This window comes from Patella vulgata, chromosome 3 (assembly GCF_932274485.2).
Source record: "Patella vulgata chromosome 3, xgPatVulg1.2, whole genome shotgun sequence".
In the NCBI taxonomy this organism is placed as follows: domain Eukaryota; kingdom Metazoa; phylum Mollusca; class Gastropoda; family Patellidae; genus Patella; species Patella vulgata.
Genome location: NC_065881.2, coordinates 38,450,712 through 38,465,301, shown reverse-complemented (window position 1 = coordinate 38,465,301; position 14,590 = coordinate 38,450,712). Strand labels below are relative to the sequence as shown.

The window sequence follows — 14,590 nt, the reverse complement described above, 5'->3', positions numbered from 1 at the left end:
ATTTGTTTTGATGTTTTCTAATGTCTCTGGATCTGCAAAAACAATGTGGATACGGTATATAATTTTAATTAATATTAAATTTATTTGTTTACAATAAGTAGTTATATGTTTTTATTAATAATGCTAAAAGAGGGGTTTTCCGTTTTAATTAAGCCATTTATTTAAAGAGGGCGATTGAGGGTTGTGGGGGGGTTGGATGGCTGAATGGTTAGCGTGTGCGCGCTGTATCCTAAAGTCTGTCGACTGGCGTGGTTTCGAATCCCCGGTTGTACGTGACAAGGAGTAGGGTCGCCTGTCCAACCTCGTGGGTTTTCTCCGGGTCCTCCGGTTTCCCCCCACAGCTAAAGACCCCTACGCGCAAGCGAATTATGTAAATAAAATTAAACCATATGTTAGTCTCGAAATGACCTAGTTGTCGAGTGGACGTTAAACCCCATTTCTCTCTCTCTCTCTTGAGGGTTGTGAGTTGACATTTATGATTTTTTTGTGACAAAATAAGTAATTTTCTGCATCTTGGTGTATATTTTTTGAGGGGGTTGTGGCAGGTGCCGTGCCAATATTTTTATAACTGTAAAAATGCGCTGTCCCATTTTCGGAACCCCGTTATGGGGTGCAGCCCACCGCCGCTTTTTGCTGTATCACTTATAAATACCCTTCGACGGGCATCATGACACATGCCCCCCCCCCCCCCCACAAATATGGTACTACTCTGCTCAGTAGTACTACAGTAGCCTACACTAGTAGCTAGACCTACCTCCATTGACAATTTTTTCATATGTCGGCAAATCTACATTAACAGTGACATGTTTCCCATCCCCAAAGTCAATTTGGACATCTCGCCAATACCTGAAAAATTAAAATTAAATTTACTTTATAATAACATTTTATCTATCAGTACATACGTGTTTTTTTTTCTATCACCCAATGTGAGTATCACAGAACAGAAGGACAGATGGACCTTACGCAACAGTGACAACCACGTGATAACACTTACTCAGGGGGAGACTGGTTACAGGTATTGATCGATATGTCAAAACATGACGATGGGGGCCTGTGTTTCAAGTGTAGTCCAAGTTAACGACTAGGCAGTAGACTACGTACAGTGAGTGGGTGACTGTTAGGCCTAACGGGAGTGACGTAATATTTTACTAAAATTAGGACACCCAGAGGGCCTAAAATTGCTTAGAGGTGATCTAACATTCTTGTGGACTATAAAGTTAACATTAAACACGTCAAATGTGTTTTAAAAAAACAATTTTTATGGAGATAAACAACAATAAGCATTAAAAATTACTTACGACGTGGAACATTCCGCCATTTTGAAAACGTCAAATCTAATCGCCTAAACACCTCCTGGGACGATTAGGTCGATTTGCCTAATCAGTTGAGTTAAATCGTCTCACAAATATAACGATTAGCATAATCAACTTGGTTCACAAATGCGTATAATAGCTAATCGGTCTAATCTAATCGGTTCACAAAAACGCCTGATATCACCGTTACACCCTAAAGCCGGCTGAGTTCAAATTTCATGAAAATCTACCCAAAACTGGCAGACAAAATGGCCGCCCCTCGTTCTCAAATAGCGTAAAAATATGGTATAGCAAGGTTGTTGACCCTATAGAGGTCACAATTTTTATCCGATTTTGTTGAAACTTGAAATGTAAGTTTATAACCCAATGATCGTAGTTCTTTTCGATATTCGCGCATATCGGACCGTAACTTCCAGAATTATGGTCCCTGATTGTACGAAAAATCGCGTTTTTAGCTTGTGGACCCTATAGGTGACAATTTTTTATCAGATTTAAAAAAAAAGTATTAATATATCACCGTTACACCCTAAGGATGGCTGAGTTCGAATTTTGTGAAAATCGGCCCAAAACTGACAGACAAAATGTCCATCGTTCGTTCTCAAATAGCGTAAAAATACGGTATATCAAGGTTGAGGTCACAATTTTTATCCGATTTTGTTGAAACTAGAAATGTAAGTTTATAACCCAAAGATCTCGGTTCCTTTCGATATTCACGCATATCGGACCATAACTTCCTGAATTATGGCCCCTGATTGTACGAAAAATCACTTTCTTTTTAGCTTGTTCTCTATCCATCTCTCGAAAATGTGGGCGTATCCTGCCTGGCAGCCGCTGGTTTTCTTATTGATGACTATAGTAATTAGTTTTTATATTGTGGGATCACTGTAGATTGTTTATTTTTAGATAAGAGCTTACTCAAATTACTGCTAATTCAGAGGATGGTAGACAGAAAAACTTAAATTACCTAGTGATTTGTATGATTTGCCTGTAAATAAAAAAGAAAATTGATTCAAATGACTAATCAAAAAGAACTATAAAAATTAAGACTTTATGTACTGTATGTGGTAAATTGTCTATTGTCTCTTAGTTTACCATAAATACCCTGATGTAGAAGATCTGTGATTGATGTACTGTAGACATCATCATAGAGAACAACCTCTGATATTTACAAATCTATTAACTTTTCCAGACAGAAAATGTCTTCTAGACTAGAGGTTTTCAACCATTTAAAACAGTTTCATTGGGGACCAGTAAAATAAATGACAGATTTCGGGGACAGAAAGAAGAAAACATTATTTCAAAATGATAATAACAATAATGTATATTTATTTATAATGCACAAATTTCATTACATGAATGCATGCATTGAAAATTCTGTAGCTACGTAAAAAAAACAGAAATGAGCAGTAAACAATGGAACAGAGAGACAGAGCAATGTTCCCATATTCATTGTTCATAGACTGGTGGCTTTTATACCGACCAGGAATTTCTGATCCGATGATTGAAAACCAACTGTTAAAGTACCAAAATCAAATCTCCATCAGAAGTTGTGTCCCCTGCCTTTCGAAGATCAGACCTCATCTTTTTGGACTGTGGCACTGCCTTTTACGCAAAATGTGTACAAAGTTTGTGGGTCCTCTAGAGGCCAGGCCATAATTTTTGAATGATCAATATAGATGAAACTTAAAACATATGTTAAGGATGAAAAGATTTTGGATGAGTTTGATATTGGTGCTCATCGGACCGTAACTTCCTGGTTTATGGTTCTGACATTAATCAAAATGTTAAAGTTTATTATGAGCATTCTAGGGTGATGAATTGGGAACACAAGAGCATAAAACCTATGGTTTCAACATTCCCTGTTGGTCCGACAGGGATGAACCTTTTCAATAATCTGCATAGTGCAACCTTCCATTCCGGAACCTCTGCCCCCTTCACCAATTGTAATGTTTTGTTCTATGTTGTTTATCTTTTTCAGGCAAGACTAGATGATTATACTAAGGTCCATGTTGTTTCAGGCAATATGTCATGTGATTTAGATTCCACTGTGTCATCTTTGGTCTATGCTTATTATCTTTACACAGTAAGTTAATTAGTCATTATAGAAATAGCTTTTCTTACTGTTTTCATCCTTTCTGTCATTTTTGTTTTCTGTAATTTTTTCAAATTAAACTTTGCGATGTTTGATTAAAAATTGTTACTTATCAAGTCCGTGTTTCATGGGATTCCATTAATGTTTTACTGAATTATAGACCTTTGTTGACATGGACATTTGTTGACTTGGATGGCCGAATGGTTAGCGCATGTCTGTCATTGAGTCATCTGGCGTGGTTTCGATTCTCCGGTTGTATGTGTTAAGGAGTAGGGTCGCCTGTCCAACCTCATGGGTTTTCTCCTCGTCTTTTTTTTTCTCCCACTGCTTAAGACCCCTACGCACCAGCGAATTATTACAATAAAATTGAACCATATGTTAGTCCCGAAATGACCTGGTTTGTGTTGAGTGGATGTTAAACCATGTTTCTCTCGCTCGCTCTCTCTCTCTCTCTCTCTCTCTCACTTAAAAGTAAAATATTAATGGTGAAATTAACACCAAATTCAGAAGAGGTAACATTTTGTGAATGCACAGTTTTAATAAAAAATTGATTATGCTGCATGGGAAATGAATATAAATGTAATTTTTGATGCATAATGTTAGTGCTATGATTTGTTGTTATAGAGTAAAATCAAAATTATGATCTGAAGTCCTTTGGTGAATGGCCACTGTCGTATAACTCCTGGACTGAAAACATAAATCAGATATTGAAGAAATATTATTCTGAACTGTACAAATAAAATCCACAATGCTGATGGTTTTTGTTTCAATCTAATAAATAAAATTAAACCTATGACCATCTATCTTCACATTTGATTTACCGGTACTCATTTCATGTAACTAACATTTCCTCTTTAGTTTAACCTACATTTAATGGCATTCATAACTACTTACTCTATGCTTGATAGTACTTCTGGAATTTAGACATTTAAATATAACAATTTGTATCTTTAAAACAAATGACCTTAAATAAAGTTTAAATACATTGCTTCTACTGGTGAAGCAAATCAAAGTAATTACTTATACAATGTTCCATTTAACTGTCCAGGGCATGACTGAAGTTGATTATTCAGTAGTTCTCTCATTTTGATCATCATCCCGTTGAGATTATTCTGGGAATGATGTGTAGTACTCAGAAGTGCACTCTAGGATTGAATGTGGTAAGGTCTGTAGTAGAAAGAATTTTATTGTCCCCTACCTTTCGAAGAAATCAGGACTGTTAAAATGGGTTCGTCCGTCAGTCTGTCTGCATCTGTCTGTCCGTCACACTTTTTTGAACACAATAACTCTCCTTGTAATTGAGCTAGAATGTTCAAACTTGGTGTAGGTGTTTTTAGGCCAGTGCCTTGCTGGAGTTCGAAGATGGGCATTTTCTGCTTAGAGTAAGCAGATATAAGCAATTTGATTGGTTGATGCTTTGGGGCACGATAACTTTAGCTCTAATTAAGTGAGAGTGATGAAATTTGGTGTATAGTTTTATTACATCAATACCTTGAATAAGTTTGATAATGAGCATTTTCTGCTCAGGGTAAGCCGAGCGATAAGCAATTTGATTGGTCGAGACTTTGGAACACAATAACTCTCATTCTAATTGAGCTAAAATGTTCACACTTGGTGTAGGTGTTTATTACTAATATTAGGTGAATGCCTTGATGGAGTTTGAAGATGAGAATTTTCTGCTCAGGGTAAGCAGAGATAAGCAATTTGATTGGTTGATGCTTTGGGACACGATAACTTTAGTTCTAATTAAGTGAGAGTGATGAAATTTGGTGTATAGTTTTATTACATCAATACCTTGAATAAGTTCGATAATGAGCATTTTCTGCTCAGGGTAAGCAGAGCGATAAGCAATTTGATTGGTTGAGACTTTGGAAAACAATAACTCTCCTTCTAATTGAGGTAGAATGTTCAAACTTGGTGTAGGCATTCATTAGGTGAATGCCTTGATGGAGTTCAGTGATAAACATTGCTTACGGTAAGCAGAAATAAGCAATCTGATTGGTTGATGCTTTTGGGCACGATATCTTTGGTTTTAATTAAGTGAGAGTGATGAAACTGAGTATAGATTCATTACATCATTACCTTGACTAAGTTCGATGATGAGAATTTTCTGCTTAGGCTAAGGAGTGATAAGCAATTTGATTGGTCAAGTCTTTGGATTACACAATAACTGCTTTTAATTGATGTAGAATGTTTAAACTTGATGTTGATGTTCATTAGGTGAATGTCTTGACTGAGTTCAATGATTAACATTTCGAGCTAAAGCTAATCAGAGCTAAGCAATATCTTTGGTCGATGCTTTAGGGCAAGATAACTTTGATTCTATCTGATAGAGAGTGATGAAACTTAGTATATAGTTGATAATCTGTTTGACTGCTTAATGATACTTTTGAAAAAAATAAATTTGCGACATATTAATATTTGTCATCTATTTATTTTGGGATTTTGGCGGGGGGACATCAGCCTCACTGTTGGCTTGTTCAATTAGAACCAGAAGTCTTTGCCTTTAGGTCATCATCAATTTTTGATTAACTCATTTGCAGCTTTTTAGGGTTATTTCTGCATTTTTATATCGCTGTATGACAGTACATTGAACAGTAATACCATTTAGCACCATGTATTACTTTTCTACCAGTGTCTGTAACTAAACTAAGATGTAATCCTGCGATGGTATTTTTCTAACAATTGATTAATCTGGTCTTGTAAGCGCTAAATCTGCTACTAAAAGGACTGATTGTTTCTGATGAGATTTTCGAACTTGTACAGTATGTTGTCAAGGAAACTGGAGGAAGGGATAATATTCTAATTGATTGATCTCTCTCCTTTCTTTGTGTACAGTATGATTAGAGCTGTCTGGTAGGTATTTATCTGAAGTATACTGTAGGTGGATCATCAGAATATAACTGTGGCATTATTAGACAGATAATTGAAAATTAGTTTTGATTTTTTTAGAGCATACTGCTAGTCATCCAGGTAGTGTGATTTGAATATGATCTTCAGGTTAAAAGTATATTTTGAAAATTAGAAATATTTGTTCTGTTTCAGATTGATGAGAATAAAGATGTCTTCTACCTACCTCTTATGCAAATACCACGAAAGAAGTTTCACCTGCGATTGGAAACTGTGCACTTCTTGGATAAAGTTGGAATACAACAAGAATTATTGACATTTTATGAGGATATATCATTATTAGATTTACACACTAAAGGCAAATTAATATTAACTTTAGTGGATTATCATGTTTTAAGCCCAAGTTTAAGTGACCTTGAAAGTGATGTTGTGAAGGTAATAGATCACCGACCTATAGAGAAACAATGGCCAGTCAGGTAAGTCATTCTTAACCAGCTATGAATAAAGAAATCAATTATTGTCTTTATATGATAATTTAATGTTCACATCAATGCGATTGAGCTTTGTGAATGATTGCCCTTATAAAAGAAAGTAATCTTTCAGCTACATTTATGGCGTCTTTGATGTTTACTCACATTATGTCATTTTGGGACTAACATTATGCACAAGACTTGCAACGCTTCATACCAGCCCTGTATGCAATGATGAGCCATTGTTGACACCTTTTTTGGTTTTATTATCGAGAATCGTGATAGACAAATAACTATGCTGAGGACCATTGTTTATTTAAGTTAATACTTAAATCAGAAACAATTTAAATAAAAAATTCAGTAGCCTAATTAAGTATGGGCGTGTCAAATTACCCCATAATACCCTATAACTGCCCAATAACACCCAATAACTGCCCAATAACACCCAATTACTCCAAAATGTTGACTTTAGAAACACAAAATAACAATTCAGTTAAATTTAAGAACCTCGTGGCTTTGTGCCCAAATAGGTATGTCACGTTCACTCGCGTGAAGGGAGATAACTTGTGTATGTGATTTTGTTGACAAGAACCTAATGTATGCTTTCATTGCAATTCGTTGTAATGTATTGTAATTAGTGATTGATTGATAGTTTATTAAAACAGTAATTATATGCATGAAACAATATTATGGTATATATAGTGCAATAAACTATTTAATATAATAGCTAAATATTATTTATATTTACAGATTGTATTGATTGTCACTTTCGGTCATCTAACACAGCATAATATGACATACCAAATACATGTACTACTACGATTTTGATAGGATATTTTAATTGAAAAAAAAACAAAAAACATGACCACCAATTTTTTTTATTATTTTTATCAGATAAATTATATCAAAAGATATCGATAACCGCGTCAATGATCACTGGCAGTAGAGCGCGAAACACTGGCACGCACACCATCATTTTGGCGTTCTACAGGCCCAGACTATGGCCCCGATTCCATGCCGGCGTCCCGGTACCCTAATGGTGACGAGAGTCTCAAACGGAATGAGGATGGACCGGGGCCCCATGCCACGAATGTCGTTTAGCTCATATTTCAGCATCATTTCTCCGATTAATCGTGATAATAAGTACTGGGGCAGATCCAGAGTGGGTGAGGGGGTCGAAACTCCACCCTCCTCAGCTACATAAAAAAAAAATTGTAAAACAACACTTAGTGCTTTATCGTTTATCATTAGATGGTGGGATGGGATTGGTATAATAATGATATAGACATGTCTGATATCACAATTAATGCTTTGCATCAATGAAATTGAATCACAATGTGAAAATTGACGTCACTCAGAGTGTTGGATTTCTCTCTTTAAAAAGCTCAATGTGTATGTATGTCTACGACTACATAATTTAGAGACAATAACGGCATCATGCATTGTCAACTCCCCCCCCCCCCCCCCCCCCCTTCAAAAATTCCTGTCCAACCTCGAGGGTCTTTTCCGGATCCCCTGGTTACCTCCCCACTGCTAAATAAAGACCCCTACGCGCAAGCAAATTATTAAAATAAAATTGAAACATATGTTAGTCCCGTAATAACCTAGTTTGTGTTGAGTGGAAGTTACCCCCCCCCTCTCTCTCTCTCTCTCACTGAATTTCAAAATTCCGTCCAACCAGACGAATAGCTAGTCGTTCATATCGAGTCGTTTATATCAACATAATCCCAACCAGGTGCTGAATCACAAAATTGCAAACGACTTTGTCATAATGATGGTTGCTAGGCAGAAGAGTAAAAATTCTAAATTTGTTTGATGTTCATGCTAAACGCGTAAAGAGTCAATGAAGAAGGCGTTTTTTATCTAAATAATAGAAATAAGATGAAATAGAATTAAAATTTACACTGAACAAATAAAGGAGTTGGATTATACGTTATCTTAATTTAGAAATTACATGAATAGAAGTTACAAATTAGATGATAGCATGTTAGAATTTTGAATCTAATATAACGGTCATCAGATAATTGTCATTGTTAAATGTGACAAATCGCATACAATCACACCTCCAACAAACATAATAAACTATGATAACTAATTTAAATTGATTTCATTTATTTATTTCAAAATATGTTACGATGTCAACAATCGACAAAATTTGCAAATATAAATAAATAAATATAGCTATAATGTTAAATTGTGTATTGCACTGTATAAACCATAATGTTGTTCATGCATATAATTGCTGTTTTAATAAACTATTAATCAATCACTAATTACAATACATACATTACAACGAATTGCAACAAGATAATAATATGATACATTGACATTAGGACACAGCTCAGCTCACCAAATATTCCTAATGTGAAAGTTATTTTTAGCCTTCCTCCTCCTCCCCCACACTTTTGCATGCCAATTTTGTTGACTTTTTGGTGTAGAATCGAAGAAAAGGGTTTGAAAATACATTTTCTGCCAGGTTTTGGTGAATATTCATTATTTTAAGGCGGAAGGATACAAGAGTTGAGAGGTTGGTCGGGTTGAAATGTGGGGAGGAAAATTGCATGTTTACTGATCCTTACTTCCAGTTTGTGTATCTCAAGTTTTCCATCGTGAACCTAATACTTGCTTTTGAGCAAGAAGTTTCCACATGTTGTTCCCTCTGTGGTAGAAAGCGTTCTACCCAACGAAAATTTGGGATAAAGATAGAGCCGGTCTAAGAGACGAGAATTAACATTAAAGCCAATTGGGATATCATTAGTGATCTGTTGTAGCCTTTAGTTTCTTGTAAAAAAAAAAAAAAAAAAAAATCACATACACGAGTTATCTCCCTTCAGGCGAGTGAGCGTCAAACTCTGATTTGCGCACTAAATTGTTATTTTGTGTTTCCAAAGTCAACATTTTGGAGTTATTGGATGTTATTTTGGAGTTACTGCCGATTAGGTATTGTTCTAGTTTGTGCATTGAAAACAGATCGAAGAGGGGTCTCCGCGGCATACTGACTGTGTTATGCAATTCTATGATTTGATCCTCATGCAATTGGCTTCTTCAACATTTCAATTAACAATTTTATCGGGTGGACTGTTGTGCGTTAATGTCTGTCTGCATATGCGCAGAAATGGTATTCTCAAAAATTGGATCGAGAGAACCGAACTCTCAAATAGTGTGTGAATAAGGATTTAAAAAATAACGGAGACCGGTTAGGATTTTGTACTTTTATTTTGGTTGCTGTGCGCGTGGCTATTTATATAACGAAAACCGGTAAGGATTTTTTACTGTTTATTCTTTCCTTTTTACGGCCCCTATGAGAGTCATGTATTACTGATACGTCTAAATAGCCATGCGCATGTTATTTAGTTGCACCGCGTGTCAAGCAAAATAATGATTTGTTGACAACTCGGATAATATTTTAAAGGTAATTACCGAGTCATTTTAAACAGATATTGGCAACTCCATTATCGGCAAAATGGCTGTGTATCGGCCGATACTGATTTCTCCCGATAGGCCACTTATTGGCCAATTACCAATGTTGAAACAGATGATCGGACCATCACTAATTTTGATTTAAGCTAAATATGGAGAAGCAAGACTTAGCTTCGAATAACCAGTACGGTGGTTGAAATTATTGCACACGTCTAGTCAAACCTTCAAAGACTAATATCTTCGCTTGCATTAGAGTAGTTTGAATGAAATTTTCAAATTATTTATTTTACATTATCTATTTTCGAATGACTGGCTCTTTATCTAAATCTTACATAATGTATCTTTAAAAAATTTCTTCTTTTTGGAAGACCAACCAGCTGGATTTGTTTCATGTGATACTAGTTATTGGTGATGGCTTTATAGAGATATACATGTACATGTAACTAAAAAACACTTTGCTTTTCTCTGTACATTTAGAAATGTACACCGGTAATCTAAATATGTTGAATAGAAATAAGATCTGAGGGTTTAGACTTTGATTAAAAGGCTTACGCTACATTTATCCTCACAACAGCTATTATAGTAACCTTGTATGCTCTTAAGATTTTATACAGAGTTTGAAGTCCTTGGCACCTAACAATGGATGCTATCTACATGTGTAAGCTTATATGGGTTAATGTTTTCTAGATTTCTTTTGCAAATTTGTCAGAATTGTTAGTCATAAAGAGATAGGACCTAAATCTCCCATCGGCTTTTTGATGCATGTATAGTTTTGCCCTCAACCCCAAAAAATTAAAAGACACACACCCCACTCTTTCAAAATGTTATTAGATTACCTTGGTTTTCTTGTAGATCAGAATACTATATCGAGTATTGATATCATTTTCCTTACATTTCTTATCTTTAGAACTTAACTGAAATTCAATATCTGTTTTATAGACTGCAGAGAATATATGTAGATACCTGTACACTTTACCCTGCTAGTCCAGTGTCTTTGATTCTCCGAAAAATATGGATAATGCAACTTGATTGGAATTCGTTTATTTCCTGCATATTTCCTGCATTAAACAATTCAGAGTCACTCCACAAGAAAACCATGCATAAGGCTCGAAGGTGGGGGTTGGCTGATTGAGTTCATATTTACAGGGTTTGGTCGTCCCATCTAGCCTACTCCCCAGCCAAAAACGCTGATTTTAGAAATCAACCTTTTCTGAGATACATTGTACAGTCCGATTACGTTTTTCGACTGATAATCGACCAATGGCTAACTATGTTTTGGTTGGTGATTATAGTCTGTGTGTCATCCTACCATATTATAATGGTCACTCAGTGCAACCTCTCTTTCCGTAGGTGTCACAAGACTGCACAAAATACAATGTACGTGTCTACAGATACCTGAATTACACCCTTTCTTCAAGTTGCGATAACTCCACTGGAGCAGGGTTTGAGATAAAAATGAAAATTATTTTATTTGCAGCTTGACCCATGATTTTACGAAAAATTACAATTTTAATTCTATTTTGATGTTTATAACCCAAAGATCTTGAATCCTTTTGTTATTCGCGCATATCTAATTGTAACTTCCTGAATTATGTCCCTTGATTGTACGAAAAATCGCATTAAAAGCTTGTCCCTCTAGAGGTCAATTATTATCTGATTTAAAAATCTGTTCAAATATATCACCGTTACACCCTAATGTTGGTAGAGTTCGAATTTTGTGAAAATCGGACGAAAACTGCAAGATAAAATGGTCCCCCTACCCCCCTACCCAAATAGTGTAAACATCTGGTATATCAAGGTTGTGGACCCTCTAGAGGTCCAAAAAAATTTCTGATTTTGCTGAAACTTGAAATGCATGTTTATAACCCAAAGATCTTGGTTGCTTTCAATATTTGCGCATATAGGATCATCACTTCCTGAATTATGGCCCCTGATTGTACGAAAAATCACGTTTTTAGCTTGTGGTCCCTCTAGAGGTTACAATTTTTATCCGATTTACAAAAACATTTTAATATATCACCGTTACACCCTAATGATGGTTGAGTTTGAAATTCGTGAAAATTGGACCAAAACTGACGGACAAAATGGCCACCCCTCAAACGCAAATAGTGTATATATGGTATATCAAGGTTGTGGACCCTCTAGAAGTCACAATTTTGATCCGATTTTGCTGAAACTTGAAATGCATGTTTATAACCCAAAGATCTTGATTGCTTTCGATATTTGCGCATATCAGCTCATCACTTCCTGAATTATGGCCCCTGATTGTACGTAAAATCACGTTTTTAGCTTGTGGTCCCTCTAGAGGTTACAATTTTTATCCGATTTACAAAAACATTTTAGTATATCACCGTTACACCCTAATGATGGTTGAGTTTGAAATTCGTGAAAATCGGACCAAAACTGCCGGACAAAATGGCCACCTCTTGTACGCAAATAGTGTAAATATATGGTATATCAAGGTTGTGGACCCTCTAGAAGTCACAATTTTGATCCGATTTTGAGGAAACTTGAAATATATCTTTATAACCCAAATATCTTGGTTCCTGTTGATATTCGTGCATATTGGATCGTAACTTCCTGAATTATGGCCCTTGATTGTTCGAAAAATCGCTTTTTGTTTAGCTTGTTCACTAGCCATCCCTTTCAAAATATGGGCGTATCCTGCCTAGCAGCCGCTGGTTCAAATGTCCGGCCAATCGGACATCAAGATATGGTGAATAATATTCAAAATTTCAAAATTAATATAGTGTACTGAGTGTATAACTATTACTCATTCCGATTATCCTTTGGATTGATTAGACAATTAATTGGTCAGCATATTTATCGTGATTTATCGTGTCTATACACCTACATTTGTACCTTGTTTACCTACTTAATCTTCCTTGCTTGACTGACTTATTCCTTTTTAGTATGTCATTGAGTCAACTGGCGTGGTTTCAATCCCCCGGTTGTACGTGACAAAGAATATGGTCGCCTGTCCAACCTCATGGGTTTTCTCTGGGTCCTCCAGTTTCCTCCCTCTGCTATTTAAGACCCCTACGTGCAAACGATTTATTGAAATGTTAGTCCCGAAATGACCTAGTTTGTTTCAAATGGACATTAAACCCCATCCCTCTCTCTCTCTCTCTCTCTCTCTCTTTCTCTCCTTTGTCAGGAAATTCTCATCAATCTAATCTTAAACAGAAATCATTGCTTCTCTTTTATCGACTATTTATCAATTTATCATGAATGAGTATTAACCTTATCTGCATGATTACCTCAGTGGATTCTCAATTGCCGGACATTTTAATCTCATTGAAGCTAGTCCTTAATGTCGCATTTAACTGATTTTCCGTAATGAAACTAGGTCTTTTTAGACACCGTACACAGTAGCACTTTCATGCTATCTCGATTACCGCAGGAAAAGCGTTTACCATTTAAGGCATTGCTTAGTACGAAACTGTGTGTTAATGGTCACCTACACCATCCGCTGAAGTTAATTATGTATGCCTTTTAGAAGTGATTTAACTGGCAATGTAATTTTAAAATACATTCATAATGTGGACGTATATTGCCGTCGCCCCTGTCTGTGTGTGTGTCTGTGTGTCGCCTACAGGCCACATTTCTTAAGTGGTCATCTTGAAACTTTACTTACTTATTCCTTATACACCCTATGGATGATCCCTGTTGTTTTTGGTGCATGCCCGACCCCCAGGGGCAGAGCCGCGCACATTTCCTGTATTTATTTGTTTGTCATCTACAGGCCGCATTTCTTAAAGTATCACCTTGAAACTTTGCATACTTATTCCTTCTATCCTAAGGAACATCCCTATTGACATTGTTTGTGATTAATGCCCAACCCCTAGGGGCAGAGCAGGCTGACCTCTATTATTTTTGGGGCATGCCCGACCCCTTGGGATAGAGCCACGCCCAATGTTTGTGTGTGTTGTGTTTCGCCTACAGGGTGCAATCCTTAACAGATCCTTTTTGAAACTTTGCATACCTATTCCTGATACCCTAAGGATGATCCCTATTGTTTTTTGGTGATTGGGGGGTTGGATGGCCATATGGTTAGCACGTACGCGCTGTGCTGTATCATACGGTCTGTCATTGAGTCAACTGGCGGGGTTTAGATTCCACGGCACGAGCTCATCAATACAGTGTTTAATTAACCAGGTCGGAATTGGATCAAGGTCACAGGATTTTGATGAGGATTTTAGAATCAGATTTTTAATTTCTTCATATATATGATGCTGGGGTGAATTCATCTAGAGTAGTGTGATTAAAGAGATTCTCGTCCAAATCATTATTTGGTCTGTTCGTAAGAAGCTCAGATCGAATGTTTTCTATCTTATCTTTGAAAAAATCTGAAAATCTTTCGGTAAGTTTGGCATTTAACAGTCGATTTGGCATATTTTCATCCGAGACAGAAGTTAGAAGACGATTGGTTATTTTATAGATTT

General features: G+C 36.2%; 1 protein-coding gene across 1 annotated transcript in view; it reads left to right on the top strand.

The window, feature by feature from the left end:
• Positions 1–14,590, top strand: part of LOC126814436 (protein prune homolog 2) — a 164,792-nt gene that overhangs the window by 28,426 nt on the left and 121,776 nt on the right. The window contains exons 3-4 of the mRNA XM_056099899.1: positions 3,292–3,396; positions 6,451–6,731. Coding sequence (XP_055955874.1) covers positions 3,292–3,396; positions 6,451–6,731 — 386 coding nt within the window. The remainder of the gene's footprint in view (positions 1–3,291; positions 3,397–6,450; positions 6,732–14,590) is intronic.